This window comes from Numida meleagris, chromosome 6, assembly GCF_002078875.1.
Source record: "Numida meleagris isolate 19003 breed g44 Domestic line chromosome 6, NumMel1.0, whole genome shotgun sequence".
NCBI classification, from domain to species: domain Eukaryota; kingdom Metazoa; phylum Chordata; class Aves; order Galliformes; family Numididae; genus Numida; species Numida meleagris.
Genome location: NC_034414.1, coordinates 30724590 through 30747616, shown reverse-complemented (window position 1 = coordinate 30747616; position 23027 = coordinate 30724590). Strand labels below are relative to the sequence as shown.

General features: G+C 36.9%; 1 protein-coding gene across 12 annotated transcripts in view; it reads right to left on the bottom strand.

The window, feature by feature from the left end:
* The window catches only part of AVEN (apoptosis and caspase activation inhibitor), a 101740-nt gene that overhangs the window by 68712 nt on the left and 10001 nt on the right, over window positions 1-23027 (bottom strand). For all 12 annotated transcript variants that reach the window (XM_021403185.1, XM_021403189.1, XM_021403188.1 and 9 more), the window contains exon 2: window positions 9612-9792. In XM_021403185.1, the coding sequence (XP_021258860.1) occupies window positions 9612-9792 (181 nt within the window). The remainder of the gene's footprint in view (window positions 1-9611; window positions 9793-23027) is intronic.

The window sequence follows — 23027 nt, the reverse complement described above, 5'->3', positions numbered from 1 at the left end:
GACAAAAGTGGATTAAGTACTACAATTAGAACAAACACGGATCATCCAAATCCAATCCAAAAACTTCTAATATTATCATAGAAGTGTATCTGATATGTAATAATGTCATTATTGGAAAAAGACCAATACTTTCCAGGCAAGGCAAGGGAAGCTCCTGCTCTGAAAAGCTGACTGTCCAATTCAGGTGATGTAACAATGGCTCAGGACCTTGCTCTAATTCAGGAGACTCAACAGTGGCCCAGAATCAACAGTGTAAAAGGGAATCTGAAAGGGAAGAATGAAATTAGAAGTAATACATGCCAAGACAGAAAGTCACAGACAGAAAGTTCATGGAGTAAAAGGATAATACAAAAGAAGGGAGGGAGGCAGAAAGTAAGCAAAAAGGAGAGAAACTGGAACGTGAGGGCAATAACATACTGAATTTTGAAAATAAAGACAGGAATACGAAGCATACTATCTACCTACAAGTCAGAGTAATTATCTTTTTGGTTAAAGAATTTCACTGGTAGGAAAGTCAGAGATGATGATGCCACAGAAAACATAATGAGCAATATGAAGCATAATCAGTACAGACTGAGTTTTAGGGATATTAAAAAAAAAAAGAAAAGACACGATTAAACAACAGAGACAGTGAATCAATCGAGTAAACATTTTCATAAAGCTCTCAAGCCTCTGCTTTCAAGTAGTGGACATGAAAACAGCAAGAAAAGTTAAAAGGATAAACTGTTACACATTTAAGTTGCTGATTTGTGATTTCATAACCAAAGCATAATTAATTAAATTCACTGGAAACACTGTCAATATACAGTAGCACCAAAAGATTAAGGCAAAAGATTTGAGAATTTCATTGGTCAGAGAACTTGTTAAATCCAGAAATCTGGAATTTACTAAATGAATGCAAAGTGTGAAAAATGAGAAAAAAGAATGAGAAACGTTTGCTGCGCTGATTTGAATGAGAACAAAATGTAATCCTTTTAGTCTGAGAATGTTACTCTGACTCTAAATCATAAAGCATCAAAAAAAAACCTTCAAAAACATTGACACCTTTCATTTTTTCCTTCTATTAGCTATCATTTGTTTTGCAATACTATCACAGATAAAATGTATGGCCAAATAGTTCTGAGATATCAGAATACTGAAGCAAAAATATGTATGTACTCAAGATTCAGCATTACCTTTTATGTCAGTTACATAGTTCTGATTATATTTTATATATATGTTGGGCAGGGTGGGGTAGAGTAGATATGAAAACGTATATGGATAAGTACAGATCATCCATTATGAGAAAATACATTTATCAAGACGATGTAATTAACACTTAAAATCTGGCACTTCCTATTTTTAGTTCAGACAAAAAACAAAAAAGACAGCTTGTCTGAATAGAACAAAAAAAAATTCTGTAATGCTAGGAACAGTGAAGGAGGAAGTACTGAACAGATGGATAATCAGCTTACACTGATGCCAAGTCCTGTAATTTTACTGCAAATCTTTATCATGGAAGGTTTTTCTTCTGGTTGGAAAAGCTATTTCAGCAAGGGCGGAGAGGCAGAGTTAGCATTTTTCTCAGTTTCAAGATTTCTATCTCTATCTTCACATACATAAAACTGCAGTACTTCTCACATCTATTAGCAAGGCCAAAGTTGTAGACTGTAGACTGCCTAGAGCATAGCGGTCACAGAGAAAAGCTTTGTAGGTGGAAATAAGGACACTCTGGATAAGGAATGTCCAAAGATAGGAAACTGGTATCTATCACTAAAAAGAAAAGGAATATTCTTACATGCTGGAATGGGTCTAACAAGGACAAGCAACAGAGGAAAGCACATCAGTGAAGTTCAGATAATGCTTATGGAATGAGGGAGCAAGAGAAGAACACAAGAAGAATGCAAGTAACGCACGTGCCTAGAGCTCTCTATTTCAAAAGTGCATATACTCACAATATTCAGGTGTCCAACTAACAGTCCATAACTGTACCATTGTAACTTCCAGTCAAGACCAGTAACCTGCTACTAATAAATAACAAGTAAATAATACCTCTGTGTTCTACGTCAACTGGTGAACAGCAAGGACATCGAGTTTTGGGTCTGCTAAATTTTTCTCAAAATATGAGGCACTAGTGGAAAATACATCTGCTGCACACGCAGCCAGAAAGTCATGCAAAAATAATAATAAAACTATCCTCTCATTATTTTTAGCACAGAGCTAGTGCTCTCAGAGCTGATAAGCAGCAATTGTTCTTGAGATATTTCAATCGTACAAGAAACAGAGGCAATCCAAGAGCACCTTTATGCAGTTGTGGGATTTTGTGCATTTCTTCTGTTATATTCCATAGGAGGGCTAGGAGCTTATTAGCATATAGAATGACAATGTTTCTGCCTTTATTACATCTCTTTTCTGTTAAAAGGAGAGGTCTGATTCTCCGTATGCCGTTGTATCTATTGCCTATCTTAGTCTGCTTCACTGACATAAAAATTGGGGGCTAATAAGAATTATGTCAATAGCAGATATATTTCTAAAAGGAAGTTATACAAGTTGTAATTCTTGATACTTGAAAGTTTATAGGAAAAACAACAGAAATATGTATTCATTTATAACAATTGTACAAAATAACAGAATTTTCCCATTTAATTCTTCCTGATGAGGATGCTGACCAATGAGTAAAACTGCTCAAATGATAAAGAGCAGAAAAATGGAAAGTTTGCAAGAAATAAAGCAATATGGAGACACGTGGACATAAATAATTTCACAGAGCAAACGTACAAAAGGAAAAGTAGTAGAACTTGGCAATCAAATACCAGTGCAAAATGGGAGCCCTGATATACACTACAGTAATCCAAAACAACAAGTAAGGCAGTTCTGAAAGAGAACTGATTTTCAACTACTCCCTTGAATTTTAAAACTCAAAGGATCCTTTTTTAGAATGAGAACCATGCCCTACCATTGGTACCACCTGGTCTTTTCATTTGAGCACAATTAGCACAGAAAATAAGAAAACTAGTTTATACACTACACTATTTTTCCAAATCTCTGCCAGTATGCCCCTAGGACAGAAAACTTGTAAGAAATCCTATTTTTAACACAAGCTTTGCTCCACAACTTTTTATATTCAGCTCAGTGAAGATGACAAAAATACTGGAATATGTTGCAATAGACTTATGAAAATTATACAAAGAAGTCCAAAAGCAAAAGCTTGCAAAGACTGAACAGTATTTTAGGGAACGGAAAGTAGCTGCTAGCTCAAATTCATGTATTTACTTCCTATAACTTCTACTACACTCTAGTAGCTGCTCTTCTGGGTTCAATTCCACATTTCTTACAGCATTCAAAGTGCTAGGTACATTCAGAAATTACATGAATTCTTACAATACCAAAATCATCCTGCCAGTTTTGTCTGAACTACGCAGTCTTTCTCTTCCTTACCATTTAAAGTCAGCAGAATCATACAGAGGAAAATAATCACATCCAAAATTTAATTTTTTTCATCTAGATTGTTAACGTATCTTGCAACTTGGCACATCATCATTGAAGTATGTATACTGGCAGCTTTTGGTTGGTGTAGTTGTAAAGTGTACCGACTTTAAATGAAAGTGATTGAGTCCCTGTAATAAGATTTCAGAATCATATTTTTAAACCTATGGCATCTAGTCACAACCAAAAAAAAACTAATGCATGACTGAAACCTATTTTGGGGCACTCAGTCAAAAAATGAGGACAGCTCTTTAAACATAGCAAAATTCTTCAAGCAAAGTGAAGTTATCCTATAATTTCCACTTCTCTTGTTCTTTATGCTTCAACAGCATTTTTCACTAAATTGATTCAAGACATTCCCTGAAGGCTTACAATGGACTTGTAGTTTACCTGTTAGGCATCAAAAGCAATATGGGAAAGGTGATTTTGCTTCATACAAGGTTAATTGATAGATAGATAAAACGCTAAAAAAGGAAATAATTTTATTTAGGAGCTGAAGTATCACCCTACATTACACACAAACAAAATAATCCCTAACAATGTAGCTCTGTGCAGCTAGTGACATCAGCTGTTATCAAAGCCACCAAGCAGTTCTTACTTAAGACCATTTTCAGCCTGAAATTTCCCATACTAATGATTTGCTTTAGGTAACTTATTCTCACTCTCTTCTCATACTAATATAAAAAAGAAAAAAAAGTCAAAGAATGGCTGGAATATTTTTCTACTATGACAGAGCCTATGGAAAAAAAAAAAAAGCCTTTTTAAATTCTTACTTTGAAAAACTATAAGCATTTCTCTGCCTTGAGTCAGCACTCACATCATGCTGGACAATCTTTTTGTACGAGGGCTGTACACTTTGCTCATTTTGTGAAAGATAAAATCTGATCTGGTTAAGCTACAAGCTTCTAGAATTCAGAGTTTGTACATACTTAGTGGCAAGACCTGCTGAAGCTTAACAACACATTTTTAATCTGAGCTCTTACCAAAGGATTCTTAAATGGCTGCATTAATTACGTTGTTTATTAATAGTAATTGCAAGACCTTTCTAAGCTTTCAAATATGGAAAATTGCACTTTAACTCCATTCCTTCCCCAGTACTTCCCTAGCTGCTTTTTGCAATTGAATCAGATTCACTGAGCAACTTTCAAATGCTGAACACCAATGTCCTAACGGAAGTCAAAATCATCAAGATGCAAACTTCTTCTTAGACCACTACAAATAAATTATCCCATCCCAAAACCAAAGAAATCATACATCATAAGAGCAAGAGTCCAGAGCACTTCCACAAGAAAACAGATAATCAAATGAAGCAACTTGAAATGTGACTTGAAAGATGACTTTTACAAGATCAGCCCCGCATTGTAACCATCTTGCTTCGCATCAGTCTGAACTGACTAACATGCAAAAAGATTAAGTCTAATTAGGTATCAGGAGGAAGACCACAAAGGCTGAAGACTTTCCGAATACTAAACTAAATACTTTACAGCTTTGCCATAATCTGGAGTCATATTTTAAGTTACATACAATAGAAATATCTTTGCACCAGCAAAGAGGAAGATGTGTGGTATTTAAATTAATGGACTACATATGTCTATTAAATAGAAAAACACAGAATTAAAACAGTACAGCAGAACAAAGCAAACACTATTGAGATAACCTTCTCAAACCCCATAAGTAAGGAAGACTGAGAACAGGTAATGCAATACATAAGGTAAAGATCTGTGCATAATACAGTAAATTATGTCACCTGTCTACTTCAGAGTGTATTTTTTTTCAAGGTTCCCTTTTAACTAACAAGCAAACACTGACATCTTAGCATTCCCTGTCACAGAAGAAATACAGTATCAAGCAATCAGTTCTAAAGTTACCCTATTCCTCTGTAAGTAAGAACTATGAAAAATTCTAACAACCAGCTTGTTCTATTAATTTCTTTCACATTGAACTGCTACACTAGATATTATAATCAAGTCAAAATGGTTTAATAACCCATCTCCCAACATCAGGGACAGCTAATTTTTCTGCTATTTAAAAATGATAAGTGAGCCAGAGTACTGGACTTAGAAAAACTGAAATGGAGCTAGATTCTTAACATCTTCTGAACACACACATAAGTTATATAATGTAAGTCATTCTATATGTTCTCAGTACAGGAGAGACATGGACCTGTGGTAGTGCGTCCAGAGGGACAACAAGCATGATCCAAGGGATGAAACAGCTCCCTGTGTGGACAGGCTGAGAGAGCTGGGGCTGTTCAGCCTGGAGAAGAGAAGGCTCCAGAGAGAGCTGAGAGCGGCCTTTCAATATCTTAATGGGGGGGGGGGCATAAGAAGGAAGGAGACAGACTTTTTAGCAGGGTCTGTTGTGATAGGACAAGGGGAAATGGTTTCAGTCTAAAAGAGGGGAGATTTAGATTGGGTACGAGAAATAAGCTTTTTATGATAAGGGCAGTGAAGCACTGGCACAGGTTGCCCAGAGAGGTGGTGGACACTCGTCCTTGGAGACATTGAAGGTCAGGATGGATGGAGCTCTGAGCAACCACCTGATCTAGCTGTAGGTGACCCTGCTCATTGCAGGGGAGTTGGACTAGATGGCCTTTAAGGGTCTCTTCCAACTCAAAGATTCTATGATTCTGAAAGAACACATTGATCCAGTAATTCAAATGTACCGTGAATGACAGACAAAGAGATAACCACAAAATAAATGCCACAAAGCAAGAGTTCATGTTCTTTTACACGAGTGTTCATTTTAGAATGGTACACCTCCTCCTACTACAGAGAAGCCTGGCTTTGTCCATCTATCGATATCTTCATGCTAGCTACCTTTGCAGAGTTGCCTATATTAGCTCATTTTGGTTAGCAAACGAAACTTGCATTTCTAATTCTAAGGAGACTGTTTTAAAATGTATTTTCCACATTTATGATCTACTCTCTCTCTAAATACTACAAAAATGTCAGTATAACAACACAAGTAACTTTGTCAGATTTTCACTGCTAAGAACTCATCAAACTTGTACCAGATCAAAACTGTATGACATTTCATTTGAAAAATTAAGTAATAAACAAAAAACAGTAACCATTCTTTCAATTCACACTCCTGTTCAGAAGCATGTAAGAATATTCAATATATGGTTCTCTTTCTAACTATTTCTGTAACTGTTTCCTGTAAGTGTTACTGCCTTGCCTTCACATTCTTCCAGTTAGCATATTGATGTCATAACCATTTCTTCAATACGCATGTATAGTGAAAGATGTTAGAAAAGATCTCACTTCACACCAGGATACGATTAAAAAAAGAAAACGCTTCTATACAAATACAACAATTAGAAGTAGGAAAATTAAAGCAAAATAAATCAGTCTTGCAAAGCATGGATATCAATATGAGTCTTAACTGAAAGAAAAACATATCAGTGATTTAAACTATGCATTTAAGAACATATTAGTTATTTTATATTTGAAGGTTGTACAGGTTTTAAACAACGCTTTCCTAACCACAAAGCCTTTCACGGAATCAAAATGACTTGTTTTTATTCAGTAGATAAAAATTCAAGCTTACTCAGTAATTCACAAAAATACCTAACTTCACAAAGAACACAAATAAGAGAAACATCTCTTGATTAGTATAACTAAAAACCTATCAAGTGAAAATCCTGACATACTGAAAATACTATACTGTTTGCGTTACGAGCAAAGTAATGAAAAATCAGAATTAAAATAGTATAAGAAATACGATCAGACACTGCTAAAACCATTAATATGGCTAAAGGGGAGCGTTAGCAAACTCGACTCATTTTTTAAAAACAGGAATAGAACCAGCAACGTAAGTTTCTAATGCCCTCAGTTTTTCTGTGTCTAATTGGCTACAGAAAAACTTTTACCATTCTGTATAACATAGCATTTTTAATTCACTGGAATTTACTGAAATTGTAGATTTAAGAATACGTAAATCATTTGATAACAAAAAGGATGGTGCAATAAGAAAGCGATCATACTTGCTAGGTCATTATCCTATTTTACTTCAAAACAACTTAAAACAAACCTGGAGAACTTTTAAAATCAAATGCACAATAAAGCTGAGTTGACCTACATATGATCCTCACTCTTTTTTATGCAATTCCAAAAAATCTGTATTATTGCTATGAAGGTACTTTCTTCTCCCCCCCCTTAAAGCAAGAACTTTGTTTCCCTGCTATTAATTATCAATTTATATTAACATTAAGAACAGTCAAAAACAACATACAACCCTCCAAAAAAAAGTTTACCTAAAAGAAGATAAAGTACATTCTAAAATAAAGATTTAGTATTAACAATAAGACTACTAGCAAGATCTCAACTTTAGGCATCCGAATAACATGAAGTCAAGTAAATGTGTTGGTAATAAGTGTGTTGGACCTTCACTTACGAGAAATACAAGTTACTAGAAGTAGACAGTATTTCCTTATATTCTCAGTTCAGAAGTACTATCCATGGCAACAAGTAGCTATGCAGCTCAGAGTAGGTCTCCTGATTTAACAATTTTCATAAAATCATAGAATGGCTTGGGTTGAAAAGGACCTCAAAGATCATCGAGTCTCAACCCCCCTGCTGTGTGCAGGGTCGCCAACCACTAGACCAGGCTGCCCAGAGCCATGTCCAGTCTGGCCTTGAATGCCTCCAGGGACAGGACATCCACAACCTCCCTGGGCAACCTGTTCCAGTGCGTCACCACCCTCTGTGTGAAAAACTTCCTCCTAATATCTAACCTAAATCTCCCCTGTCTCAGCTTAAAACCATTCCCCCTTGTCCTATCGCTATCCACCCTCACAAACAATCGATCCCCCTCCTGTATATACACTCCCTTCAAGTATTGGAAGACCACAATGAGGTCTCCCCGGAGCCTTCTCTTCTCCAAACTAAACAAGCCCAGTTCCCTCAACCTTTCCTCATAGCAGAGGTGCTCCAGCCCTCTGATCATCTTGGTCGCCCTCCTCTGCACTCGTTCCAAGAGCTTCACGTCCTTCTTGTGCTGGGGGCTCCAGGCCTGGACACAGTACTCCCGATGGGGCCTCACAAGAGCCGAGTAGAGGGGGACCACCACCTCCCTCTCCCTGCTGACCACTCCTCTTTTAATGCAACCCAGAACACAGTTGGCACTCTGGGCTGCCAGCGCACACTGCTGGCTCATGTCCAGCTTCTCATCCACCAGGACCAGAAGGACCAATTTTGAGTTGTAATATCTTTCCTCTCCAGGCTATCTTATCCACTCAACACTGAGGTCCATACCATATGTCTTGACTCTCACTCTGCTTACCATGCAACACACCATTCAGAGACATCCATATACATGCCGCCATCGTACTACTAAAACTAGTGATTTTGGCCAAGTTTTGCAACCCTTATGCAAAATTGAGCTTCAGAAATGGATTCTGGCATACAGAAGTAAGTCTCTGAACCTTATTTGTTTAATGTATGTAATTTCTAATTTTTCCCTGTAAGGTGTGGCTGAAAAATCAAAGTATTTGAAAACTCTAAAATCTCTCAGATCTAAGTTGTACCGAAAAAAAGATGAAAGCAAAAGCAAACCGTTCTTTGTGCAACTGCCCACACTACCCATGTTCTGCTCAAAATAAATAAATATGATCCAGTAGAGCTTGTCCCTCCACCTCTTTAGTCTATTATCTCCTTTCAAAAGCAGAAAACAATTGATCTTCTTTTTTTTTAATCAAAGAGATTAACACTTGCTATTCAGGCACACATCTGTAGAGTGCTGATTACAAATCCCTGTCAAAACATACAGCAGCAAACAGCTGCTTGACTGCTCTGTTGTCTTTAGTCATTGTGGCAGCCTGTTTTCTGGAGAACAACCTGACATCTGAGATCACTAAGAAGTCACTGTGAGCAGGAAGCTCAAAATAACTGAATGCTGCATGTGCTCAGACCAATACACTGTTTCACAACAAGGCTATAAATGCAGCAGCTCTTTTACTCCCCCTGTGCTTGATTCACTGTAGCCCATGGAGACTTCTAAACAAATCAGTGGCAGGTTTACCCAGGCAGATACAAATAGTCTTCTAGGGTCCATTTCCATCATGAAGGAAGGAGAGCCAGAAAAACAGTAATGTTTCAAGATGCAAAACTTAAAAAGGAGTATACAGAGTACAAAGTGCTTACCAGCCGAGCTCAGCAAAACACTGAAGTCTGTTCCTCTCTGTGATTCTCCACATTCTCTCTGTCCCTCTTTTTCTGCATCCTCATAGCGGTTCCAGTTTGAAACAATCTTTCTTCTTGAGTAGTTTTTCACTTCCTCTTTCTCTTCTTCTTCTCGTGATTCATTATCACCATCATCCTCTACCTGTCAAATTCGAACAGATAGCGAAGCCATTACAACTCAATAGCATTTAGCTCAGTATTTAAATAGTCACAAATGCAGTTAATTACAACTGCAGAATTCAAACCCAGAAAGACAAATCAGCCTGGATTAAGTGCCACGCCGTCAAAATTTTAGATCAGGTGCAACCGTATTCCTGAAACATATGTAACACCTGAAATGTATTAAAACTTCCTAGCAGAGCTTCCTATAGGGGTCAAGAAATGATGCTGGTGCAAGTACTGCTGTTGTCCCTCCTGTTCTGGAAGCCCATAGCAAACAGCTTCCTTTCTGATACTGTGGGGGGAGCAGAACTACGAATTTAATCACAGCATCTCTGTCTGAGCGTTGCAATGATACAGGTGATAATTAAGTGCCTGATGTTTGTTCCGTGAAATTGAACAAAGCCAACATAACAAATATTGCAGAAGAAAAACACAGATAGTCTTATCTATGTAATAATTTCTATTTTAACCAACTTCCTTCAAGGCCTGAACTCAAGTAATATGGAATAATTTAACAAATCCTTTTCCTTCATGAAAACTATTTTATTGAAAAACACGTGGAAAAATTAAATAGATTGCCGGCATCAATCTACCAGCCCAAATATTTAAAACATGCTGGGACTGAAAAGAAAACTGACAACAGAGTCAACTTAAGATTCAAGCAAAACACACATTTACCAAAGCACTTAACAACCATGGAAAACTCTCCTCTGAGTCAAGAAAGCTCTCTTCTTCTACAGCTTGTGGCTTGTCTAGAACAACCATCACCTCACAGACAGAAAATTTTGCCTCACAGTGGAAGGAGTACACAACAGGCAAGAAGAGAACGGAGAGCAGCTGAAGAACCTGAGCAGAAGATACCTTCTGCAGAGATCTAGAGCTCTGAAGAAGTAGAGGAGGGGAGTCAAGAAAGAAGAGATTCCCTGCGTGCCTGCTCCCAAACACTCCTACTGACAGCTCCACTCTTTCTTCTCTCCTTCCCTTCATCTCTCCTTTTACAAACCACAGTGTACCGCTGCCACAAAATTTAATTTTGCTGTCCCAACAGTAAGTGCATTCTCCGTAACCAGAACAGTTAAATACAAGTTTGCCTACACTGCTGCATAGCTTAAAGTAATTTCATTCAGTATAAAACAATTTTAAAGGCAAGTCACTTTTCTACAAGTCATTATATATCCATAAACCAAAATGTCCTTATAGCTCACCATCAGACATTTGCTTTACAGAGGACCTTGGCTTTGATAGTTTAAATCTTACATAATCTTGAAGTAAATGTGAAGAGCAATTGTTTATATAAAAAAAGTCCTTGTAAGTGAAGAGTAACAACATCTTGTGCTGAAAAGCTGCTAAAGGCTTAAATAGTTACTGTGTCTCTAAAACTACATTAGATTTTATTTTTTTAAGCACAGTACTGTAGAATTACATACTGGCACAACACTGGACAAACTGGCACATCAAACAAGTAACAAAATCAGAACAAGAATAATGACTTCAATAAAAACAATCTATTTATACTCATAGAACAAGCTTCTTTCATCAGTGTTCAGGAGCCCTGGTTACGAACAGCATGAAGGAATGGTAAAATCATCAAAGAGCAGAAAAACAGATTAGAAGCAATCATACAGATATATTCCCTGTTGTCAAAAAGCTAACAAGAGGAAAAATATTCTGTGCATTCTCATTGGTTTTGTGTAATTTTTAGAAAGAAATGAGATGTTATCTCTCCGTCAGATACAGATACTAAGATAGTTGTGAACAAACCGCTGGTTGCATGAGTGAGAGGGTGAAGTCACAACTCTGTGTTACTGGAGACTGACCCAGAGCTACAGTTTCCACAGAACAAAAGCCAAATCCACGTAGATTAAGATAAGAATGAATTTACTTTGTTTCTTTTTCTTCTCCTACAAATTAAATGATTGGCTATAATCCACTGAAGCCTAATGGAATTCTGTGCCTGAAATAACTTGGAAGTGATACAATTCGCAAGTCAAAGCAAGAATAGCGCTACATAGATGAATTTGTGTTGTACTTTCTTTCTGTTTTAAAGAAAAGATCAGAGCCATCCGAGTCAGCTATGGTACTACTACTATTATATATTGTATATTATAGATCTGTTTAAAGGATGCTCTTCTTTCAGCCATCAACAAACAAAACAGGAGTATCACCTTCTTATTTTAACAGGTTTCCACTAAACTAAAATGGATTCAAACGTTTTCTTTTAAATGCAAAATAATGATGGACTAAATTCTTTTTCACATTTTGTTATTAGCTATAATGCACACCTCAAGTAAATTGCATTTCTTAGCAGTTAATTTGAACTTGAATTAACTTGAACTTTAAGAAACAAACCACAATTTCCCAAGAGCTTTAATAGGCTCTGCACAGTCTAGCTCCTTCAGTACTAACCTGAGATTTACTTTGGAACTGTATAAACTTTAAATACAAATCCCCTTACATCTCCAATAAATATTTCAAGGAAAATTTTACATAATACACGGTCCTGCTACAGGATGTAACTGCAAATAATCATTCTTGGATATTCAACATTCAAACAACTTAAAGATGCATTTTAACCATCAAAATTATCAAAAACATTCAGACAAATTTCTGATCAGTGAAGCTTCAGAAAATAATTTTCTTCTACTGCCTCGTATGAGACAGTTACCATCTAAAGTAACAACCTCAGAAACAAAAATAATCACAAATCTTCACTTCTCTCCCCGTATCTGCCTTAGCTACCATTACTGAAAATTAATTTTAATCAGTACATAGCAGATTTCTACCTATAATGAAACAAAATGCCTTCCCCCCTTTCCCATTCTCAAATAACAAATGACACAAGCCGAAACAAATTCTTGAAGTCAACTCAAATATAACCTTTAGAACAATATTACTCAGATAAGGAGAAAAACGCTTTTAAGCAAATTTGAACTACTCAGTCCTACTATGTGTGATGATACCACAGCAAGTGCAATATTCATCTGCTCCACTTAAGATAGTATTGTATGCATTAACATCTGCAAATTTCATTGCAATTTTGAAAATGGTGACAATATGCAAAAACCCAGTTGAATAAAACCAGGAAACCTCCTGACTGTTTTGTCTTTAAGATGTGCGTTCTGCCTGTATCTAAACTAATGACGGTCCTTCACACAACAGCAAAAGAGCTAGGCTCCTGTGCATAGGAATTTGCACAATTTGGGGTCTTTTGCAAGGATGTATTTTTATCATTTATGATAGCATACAACTCCACTTTCCTTCTGAAGGAAACTAAAATGTACAGCACACAGGACTCTAAGAATATTTTAGTACACTCTCCTTTAGATGCTGAATCTGCATACAGGGCTGGGGAAGATATGTTAACGAGAAAAAAAATAGGAAAGCAAGATCTCTGTTTGACATTTGTTACAGACAAGAACACGTAGATGCATGCATTTCAGGACTGAAAGTCTCAAAACGAAGTAAACATTATTCTGAACAGGCAATTTCCCCTAGGGTCAGCCTTGGGCACCTCCCTGGAACCCAGAGTGTTTTGAACCAAATCAAGGCTGAGGCACACAATGGAGAAAGTGCAACAGCGACCTCCCACATTCTGCTTCAATGACTCAAGCACCCTTCTCTTTAAGTGCAGTCAGTCCTAGCACGTTATAAGCACAAACACTCAACGAGAACTGCTGAGTTCACAGCCCTTTTAAAAACCTGGCTGTGCATCAGAAGTCAGAGCTTCCCTTATGACATTCTAAAAACTTTCTATAAGACTTTCTAAAAACTTTCTATAAGACTTTCTAAAAACTTTCTATAAGACTTTCTAANTTCTAAAAACTTTCTATAAGACTTTCTAAAAACTTTCTATAAGACTTTCTAAAAACTTTCTATAAGACTTTCTAATTATTACCTTTAGGTAATAATGCTAACCTTTGTTAGCATTTCTCCCAGTTTTCTTCCTGACAGTGCCTCTTCACAGAACATGTGCAAACATAAGAGTTTTGAGTCAACTGTCTTGATTCCCTCTTCCTTTCTAGGACACAGCTGCAAGGCTGTGGCCAAGTCCCAGGGACATTCAGGCTTAACTGTCTCTACACCAACTTTTCTTCTCATCGGTGTAAAAGACTAGCAAGACAAAAAGGAAAAACATCGCACAGATTCAATCTCACCTACATGATCAGCTGTATCATGAATGGAAATATTTAAAATAGTAAGGCATCTCTGCAGAGACAATTTCTCCTCTCCTCCTCATCCCAATGTTAGCAGCATCTATTGCAGCTACATTCTCACAGATAGAACTTCTAAGTCATAGAGTCAAAAAACACATTCATAATTAAGCAACAAGGTATTTCATCATCTTTACAATTCAGATCATTTCAAAGAATAAATTCTCTATGCAGAGGCTTGTAGTAGTGGCAATACAAGTAAAGTAGCTGAAAGTAACCACTGAGTGACTGGTTCCTCTAGGCAGATACAAAGAGAAGTAAAATCACATGAACTGCTCTAATAAACACATATCTCCTTTTAATTACACGGTTCAAAAGCATTGCTGGTGTAACCAAACAGGTGCCAGCAGAAAGCACCTGGAGTTATCACGGAACAATATGAATATAATCTAATATTGGAAAGATTTTTTTTTTTTTAACATCACTTGTTTTTGTTTGGTTGTTTTTTCTTAGCTTCAATCCAGAAGGACACAGGAGAATCCCCCGACAGCTTAATTTTCTCTCTCACTACAATTGATAGACTTGTAATATATGATAGTTACATATAGAATAATAATATTCAAGAAAAAGTTATTCAGATTTTCCACATTTATCTAATTACTTTCCCAAACATACTTATACACGCACATATACATTACCTCTTTTTTTTACTGTCTAGTAAGTAATTAAAGATTCATTAACATTAAATCCAAAGATCTCAAAGGATTACATTACCTGGTTTATTCTGGTGGAAATTTAAGGGGTTTTTAAAATAGGAATTGCATAGTATATAATCAAAAAACAGAATCTACATTCAGAACAATGGCAAACCAAAGCAGAACTGCATTTGCAAGATGATGAAGCTGACGAAACTATCTTACAAAAGACAAGTATCGGAGCAATTTTTTCAATACTGAAGCATGTTTGTAGGTGTTTAGAATCAAGATGCCCCTACCTAAAGGATGGTAGCTTTACGAAGTTACCTAGGCAGGCATCTGAAATTCAATGACAATGCAAAATGCAGTTATGATAATAGATAAACAGAAATTTAGCTTTTAGTTTTTTAAAGTAATTAAAAAAAACACTAATTATTAACAATTATCAAGGTATGCGTGTCTATCAGTCTATTAAATACATACTCCACTGCCAGGGAGAATCTAACAAAGTATGCCATCATGTTGTTCTCTCCACCTAAGAATATTAAAGATAAAATTCTGTACAGAGAAAATAACTGCAAGCTAGAAGAAGGACAGAAGCCACTTTAAATAACATAAAAGCAAGGTCAGTATGAAGAGTAGAATACAAACTCCCAAACTATTCTTATTTAGTACTCTTAATCTAGGTTTCAGAAAAGTAAATGAAAGATTTACAAGAAAGATGTGGAGGAGCTGTTGGAGTGGATCCAGAGGGCCATGAAGATGACCAGAGGGCTGGAGCACCTCTCCTATGAAGAAAGGCTGAGAGTTGGGCTTGGTCAGCTTAGAGAAGAGAAGGCTCCAGGGAGACCTCACCGTGGCCTTCCAGTACTTGACGACTGCTTATGAAGAGGAGGGAGACCAACTTTTTACACAGTCTGATAGAGACAGGACAAGGGAGAATGATATTAAACTAAAAGAGGGGATTTTTAGATTAGATATAAGGAGAAGATTTTTATTCAGAGTGGTGAGGCACTGGAGCAGGCTGCCTAGCAAAGCTGAGGATGCCCCATCCCTGGAGATGTTCAAGGCTGGCTTGGGTGGCACTCTGGACAGCCTGATCTGGAAATATGGTAGGGGGGTTGGAACCGCATGGGCTTAAGGTCTCTTCCAACCCAAGTCAAGCTATGATTCTATCTTAAAATTTTCCTGAAAAAATAAGCCTTTTGCAATGCCATGATCTAAACCATAGCTTCTTTCAGAGACAGATGAGAATATTTTGCAATAACACTCAGCAACCTGCCAAAAAATGTGAGCAGTTACCTTATCTATATTCAGTTGCTTTCAATAGGCAGTATACTCACAACAGTCTACTCAAAACAATACTATAAAAGTAACTACAGCAATCTTACCCACTGAATTCTTTTATTTCAAAGTACTTGCTTACACCATCTGTAAGATGCAAATAATTGGAATACCTTAAAAACTCCTAATGACAGAGACTCTATTCTCATTACTCCTTAATGAGAGAAAACAACTCTAAAAGTAGTCTTTGCAGAAAAGTTAAGGCATGATCAAGTGTCAAGAGGCTACAAGTCCTACTTCACCTTTCTCACAGATCTTTATTATTATTTCTGCAAGACGTAGCCACATTCTGAACAAATTTTTCATCTCACTGAATTAGAACGACAGCTTCTATTATGAGCTAAATCTCTCCTAGGCAAACCTCTGCCCCACAGGCAAACAGTCTGGTTATTTCATTTCTAACTACTGCTTTAAATAGTGGACCATCTTCCCTTTCAAAGAACTAGAGAACCCCTCAATTCTTACATTCACTTTCCCTTGGTATCTCAGAAACAAGTCTGCAAGCTAACAGCACACTATTAGCTGCCTGGTCCTTAAGCCGGTGGCTTAGAGAGGAACAAATGAAGAAACCTCTGCTACAGGTTTCTCTTAATGATCATGCAATTAACAATTACTGCAGTGTACGTTCACAGGAGGAAAGTTTCAAAAACTCGAAGTAAACAAGAGTTACGATTTTGCTCATTAGATACAGGATTTTCCAGGCTGCAAAGCCACCAGCTAAAGTTTAGCTCTTGCAGGTTAGAACTCCAATCTGAAGGGCATTTAATGGGAGTATGTTACAAGAACTATATCATTATAACTGCAACATTTGTGGTACGCTAATTGGGAAACTTGGTAGAGAATCAAGGAGTTGCATTGAGTGTGGAAGTAGTCATTTTGCCTCCCGTTCCCGCGGCCAATCCATGCTGGGAGAAAAGAGCCTGTAGGAAGCTCGTCCAGCTGCTGCCTAAAGATAAAGAGGCTTTTGATTTTCTAAACTTGCCAAGCCCGTACATTTCCACCAACGGAAAAATCAACTCTATTTTTTCTTAAATTCAGTGGAATGGATTATATGAAAGTTACTGGCAACTACACAAACTCATCAAGCAATTTCTGTAAAAGCATCACAAGGACCTGCGCAAAAATTGGAAGCTGTATTACTTTGAAATTGACACTAACTTGAAAAAACCTCAATGTTTTTCTTACAGCCATTCAGCCAAAAATATGAGTGCAAACATAAAATATGAGTCTCAATCTTGACAGAAACAACAGGTTTTAATAAAACCTCACAAAATAAGTATATTGCCACAAAGGTTTTAGCTTTTTTCAGTTGGATTAACGATTATTCCTACACATAGGCTGCATTTGACAGAAATCAGGCCTTGTATATATTGTATACATATGGATGTACATATGTGAATGTTTTATGTCATACTCCAAAACAAAATAATATTTGGTATTTCCGAAAGGATAATGAAAATCTCTACAGAAAGGTATTTGTTCACACCAAATCTGCCATTCCTGAATAAAGATATTCCGAGCTGCCTTAGAGACTGACTGTATTCAGAAAGGAGTCAATTCTTATGTGTTAACATCACAGAATTACCACATAATCCCAACTGTGAGGAACTGCAAGAGATCGTCTTGTCCAAACTTCTGCTCAAAGGAAAATCAAAATGAAAATCAGGCCAGGCAGGTTGATGCTCTTCCACTCAGGTGTTGAAAACCTCTAATAGCATGCCTATTTCTTAGCATTTCATCTTGTTGTTTCCTTCTAGCATTTCTTGTTGTAGTAGGCGTGTCACGGATCTCGGGCCCTTCCCCATATGCTTATTATTGGTTCACCTACATACTTGAACCTGTGTCGTAGACACAGGGGGCCGTGCTTCTTAGTTTTCATAACAAGGGGCACAACAACTCCGTGTATGGCCTTTCGGAAGTGACAGGTCAGAAGCGGGAGATTCAATATGATTGGCCAGGAGCCCCACGTGAGCTTCTGGAACAGTCTAGTAAAAAGATAAGAAATACTATATATTTCTGTAGCTTTTACCAATAAACGCCATTTTGCTGCTCATCGTATTGATGTTACGTGCAGTTGCTGGCCAGGGACCAGGTTTAGGTTCTCTACGTGCAAGAATAATACTAAAAGGGTCGCCGGACATCGGTAAACAATTTCTAAAACTGCAAACGCAGTTGTAAGAACAGTTTCAACAGAAGTTTGTAAAGAACACACAAGAAGAATTCTGTAAGTTCAAAGGATCAAAGTTAATTGAGGATATATATTAATCTCAGACTTTTTGAAGGATATTGCTATTTTGGTAGTCTTCATCAACCAATGAGCAAGACAGCCTATCAATAAACGTCAGTGCTATCAACTGATACGTCCTGAAAAGCCCTGTATTTTCTGAAACCGTATCAGTGATGAAACAAGAGCATGACAAATTATCTCAACGGCATGATCAAAATAACAACCATCTGCAGAAGAAAAAAATCATTCTTGATCTTAGCATGCAAAAGGTTAATGCATAAACCTAACAGAGCCTGCCCAAATGAATAAAGTTTAGAAAACACTTCAGACAGCAGACAAGTTTAATGTTTATTTAACACTCCCTACAAGCACACAGTTTTAAAACAACACCAACGCAAATCTAGCAACTCTCTGCCAAGATCAAAATCAAAATGTTGAAGATCTCTATCAAAATGTTGAAGATTCAGGATCTCTAATGCAAGAAAAAAAAAATATGACAGTTTCTCAATGGTTCAATTTTTTTTTTTTTACCACGAGAAAATAAGACAACACTTTGGACAGATGTCCACTATGGCACAATAAAAATAATTCTCCAAAGCTTGTTACATTTGGAAACAGTTATTTTATAATTTGAATTCACAAACAGAGGATAATATTCAGTAAGGTTTTAAAGTCTGAATTCTTTTAAACAAATGCACCTATTTCACAAAAAAGAAAGCATGTAAGGAGTAAGACATTAGTAATGTTCATATTTTGAAACCCACTGAAAAATAGCAATAGTCACCCAAACTGCTATATTTTCAATTAGCACAGAATCAAAGAAGAAAATCTGAAAGACACCAAATAGAATGGCAGTCTTGAAATTGTACACCTAAACTGGCAGAAAGCTAATCAATAGCTTTCTTCTCTTTTCTAGCGTCAGACTTCTGCCAGTTTAAGTCCAGGTATCAGCTCACAGCTGAATCTGACAAGCACAAACAGGACAGACAGGCTGGAAGCAAGCCATAAGACAAGGGCTCTGGGAAGCAGGTCCTTCCTATCTAGCAGCAGTTATCCACCAGTTTGGCCAGCTGCACTAGTAAGCCACATCCCATGCTTTAATTTCTTGTAACGTTCAAGGCAGTTTTATAAAGGCAATTCTGTTTTCTGCTTTTGATTAAAGACTCATGGATTCTCTGTCAATATTCCTATTCCAAATAATATGTGCGTGAGCATGGGTGATCTTAGTTGACTCAACAGGTTTTTAAAATAAAAATACAAAAAGAAGCCCTTGCTAAAAATATTTACATTGACTGGTAAAACTTTCAACAAGATCTTTAGAATATTTGTGACTTGTTGTTCTTAGTTTCCTTTCTCAGTAGCCTCTTTAAGACAGTCAGTGAGGCGTGAGAAATGCACCATGTTAGAGGTTTAATATATAAGTATTAATGTTTGGTGCACAGTAAGAAATTCTTCTATCTTGAATTTAAATTAAAATACTCAACATCTGTCGCTTTTTCAGATCAACTATCACATAATAACAGCATATTGCAAATGCACAAAAATATTCACATGATGAAAATTAAAGCCGTACAGGGAGATACTCTAGAAATCTGAAACCCTAAAATAGTACTATATAAGTAATTCAGAAGAAAAGCATTCTGCTTTCCTCCCCATTTCACCATGTCTGTACCACTGTCAGTAGCATTGCCCCTATGTTTCTCATCTTTCACTGCTAGCATGCTGCCATTTTCCACTTGTAATTTCATGTGCTTCTGAAAAATATCAGATTTCTACTACCTTTCTATCAGCAAGCAGGCAGACTCACCACCACATATTTTTGAAATAAGGCTACTTTAGCACATTTACTGGGTGGCAAAAAAGCAGCAGTTCATCAGTAACAAATATCCTCAGTGGGGAATATTTCCAGAAAGGGGAATCAAAACCAAATGATTTTCAGGACCAATAAACAGCCACATAGCATATCAACAGAAAATATATTTATATATATAATATATAAATTATATAAAAAATACTGAACATGCAAAAGATTTGCTAGTTGTATGCAAAAAAATAAATCGCTGAAGAAACAAACAGTATTGAATAACACTAACTAAACAAAGAATCAAGTCACACTAGACAAATCATGTTACAGCAATGGTGCATCAGAAAGACTACTCTCAACTTAAACAACAATTCTGAGACTAATACTAAAATGAATTTATTTCTTTAGAGCATGGAAATCAGGGTAAAAAAAAAAGAAAGGAGAGTTTTAACTACCCACTTTATAAACAGACATCAAAGCCCTTTTTTTCCTTTGTCTTTCCAATGATGAGAGAAATGCATGGGCTGATCACTGAAGAAACCCAGTTTTTTTCCTTTCCATTCTCAGAGATGTCTGCAAACCACACATACAGGGATACAAGAAAGTGGACATGAGCAGAAGTGGACATGAGTGGCATTCATCAAGGGTACATATCTAAACGTAGAGACTGAAATCCCTGCTTCATAATATAGGCAGGATTTCACTGACAGCATACCCACAGTGTGCAAAACAAGCAGCCACAAACTCCCCCCACTATCAGCTCTCGTTGTGCAAGTCAATGCTAGGCCCTCCCCTAGCACCAACTCAGCAGAAGTGAGGAACTGAACCACTGGGGTCCCCTCAGGCACCATGCAATATGCTGTCCCTTAACACGGCAAGTTACTGCCAAATGTCTCATTTGTGGTATGGTTGCCTTCGAGAGAGAGGCTCGCACTGAATCCACAGGCATCATAATTCAAAATATAGCTCTAGGTCTGATAATGTATCTCAACGATGCTCCTCCTAATCAAGAGACAGTAGTGCACTATCTCAGCCCATCTCTAGCTCTGTAAGTAGTATAGCTCGCAGTGTAGTTGATCATATAACTTCAGAGCGGCATTACGGCATCCAACTGCCATAAGAGCATTTCAGAATTAACAATGAGTATGCTCAGGGGTTGTCTATATATCAAAATATCAATATAACAGATTAAAAAACAGTGCCAATACAACACACTGTCCTGATTCAATTAAGTCAGAAACATACCACAAATGCGTGACATACACTTGGTCTCAAAGCAGCCGCCCAATGCGGGCAACAGAAGCACAAGAATTGATCAAAATCACCCAACTACATTACCACTGTACAGTTTTGGAAAGAAATATGAAACTTATGTTCAGCAGATCACATACATACTCATCAGAGAACAGAACGGATTGCCCTGAGAACCTGAGAATAAATGGGGATTAGGGCCAGAGGGAAGTGCCAAAACACAGCATCCCAAAGGGATCTTGTCCATAAATACAATCCACATTTATTCAGCTACTGCAGAACTACAGTATTTTGCCCAGAAAGAGGAAATAAATTCAATTCACTTATGTGCACCTATGTGCATTCAAGTTGAAGTCTCTTACATCTCACGAGAATACAGTGACAGGACATGCTCTGAAAGAAGTGACCTAACCTGTTTCCTCAGACCTACTCTGCTTTCCACAGCAAGGGAACATCCCTTGCAGGAGCAATTGAGCTGTAGCGTACACACCAAGCAAGTGCCCAAACATTGCACACATACAAAAGAAAAAAAAAAAACAAAAAAAAAAAAAACGAATTAGCATCATTCTTTCTTTCACTCCTGCTCTGTCTTTATGACAGTGTTACATTATTGTGTAAACTACAAGGAAACTGGAAAGAAAAAAAAATAGAGACTTGAGGGAAATACAGACCAAAGTATTTAAAATCCAACAGGTCACTTATCTGGGAAGTGAAAAAACCTGACTGCACTCTCTATTTGAAACTTAGCAGAAAGTAGCCTGCAATTTGAACTTTTTCCTCTTCTCCACATTCTGCAAATCCCTCACTTCATTACTTATAGCAGATTCAAACCTTTCCATCATGTTCTCTTTCCATCTAAAACATACTCTGTGTCCACCAACTGCCTTTTCACAAATAAGCATCAGTGGTAACAGTTCCACAATCTTACAAACAAGCTGTTTCTAATGTAAACTGGCAGATACGGGGATGATTTTGCCATATATTTTGAAGAACAGCTAAAAATATTGCATTACTTCATTAAGAGACATTTTTTTCTGTCTCAAACAGCATTTTGCAGTGGTTAACAAAGGTTGCAATAACACAAAAAAATAAACAGTTATTGATAAGTGCATCAATCTGCTTTGCTGTCTCGCTGACAATAATTACACCACTTTTCTCGGTCAGGGTTGCACATAATTTAGGTAAGATTTTTTCCCTTTCCAATTATTCAACAGAAAACAAGCATTTGCAAAAGTCACTTCATTGCAACTCCTGGCAGACAGCTTAGGCAAATCAGTACAGGAATTTGCAGATCCTTTTGCTTTTATGTTGTTTTGTTCTTTGTTTGTTAAGACTTACATACAAAACATAAAAACATAAAAAAAAGATATTTCCTATTTCATCTTCTGACTTTTTAACACTATTAATCACATTAAATAGCGTTGCCAAATATTAAATCCATTTTACCATTTTGTGATATACATGACAGAGTAAGTTAAAAAAATATTTTTTTCAGAAGCATGACTAGGGGTGAGGTCATACACTTTTTTTACTCACCATCTTCTTGTATCAGTGTATTTACCTGTTCCAGGAGTGGTAGTGAGCCTTCTGAGATCTTTAAACGTTGTTTCCTCATAAACTGAAACAATTTACTTCCTTACCAAGCCATTGTATCTCTTTCAGTGCAAGTACAAATTTACAAATATAACCTATTTTCTCAAGAGTTTTCAACAGAAAAAGGAGGAAGCTAGCACTTTTTTTTTT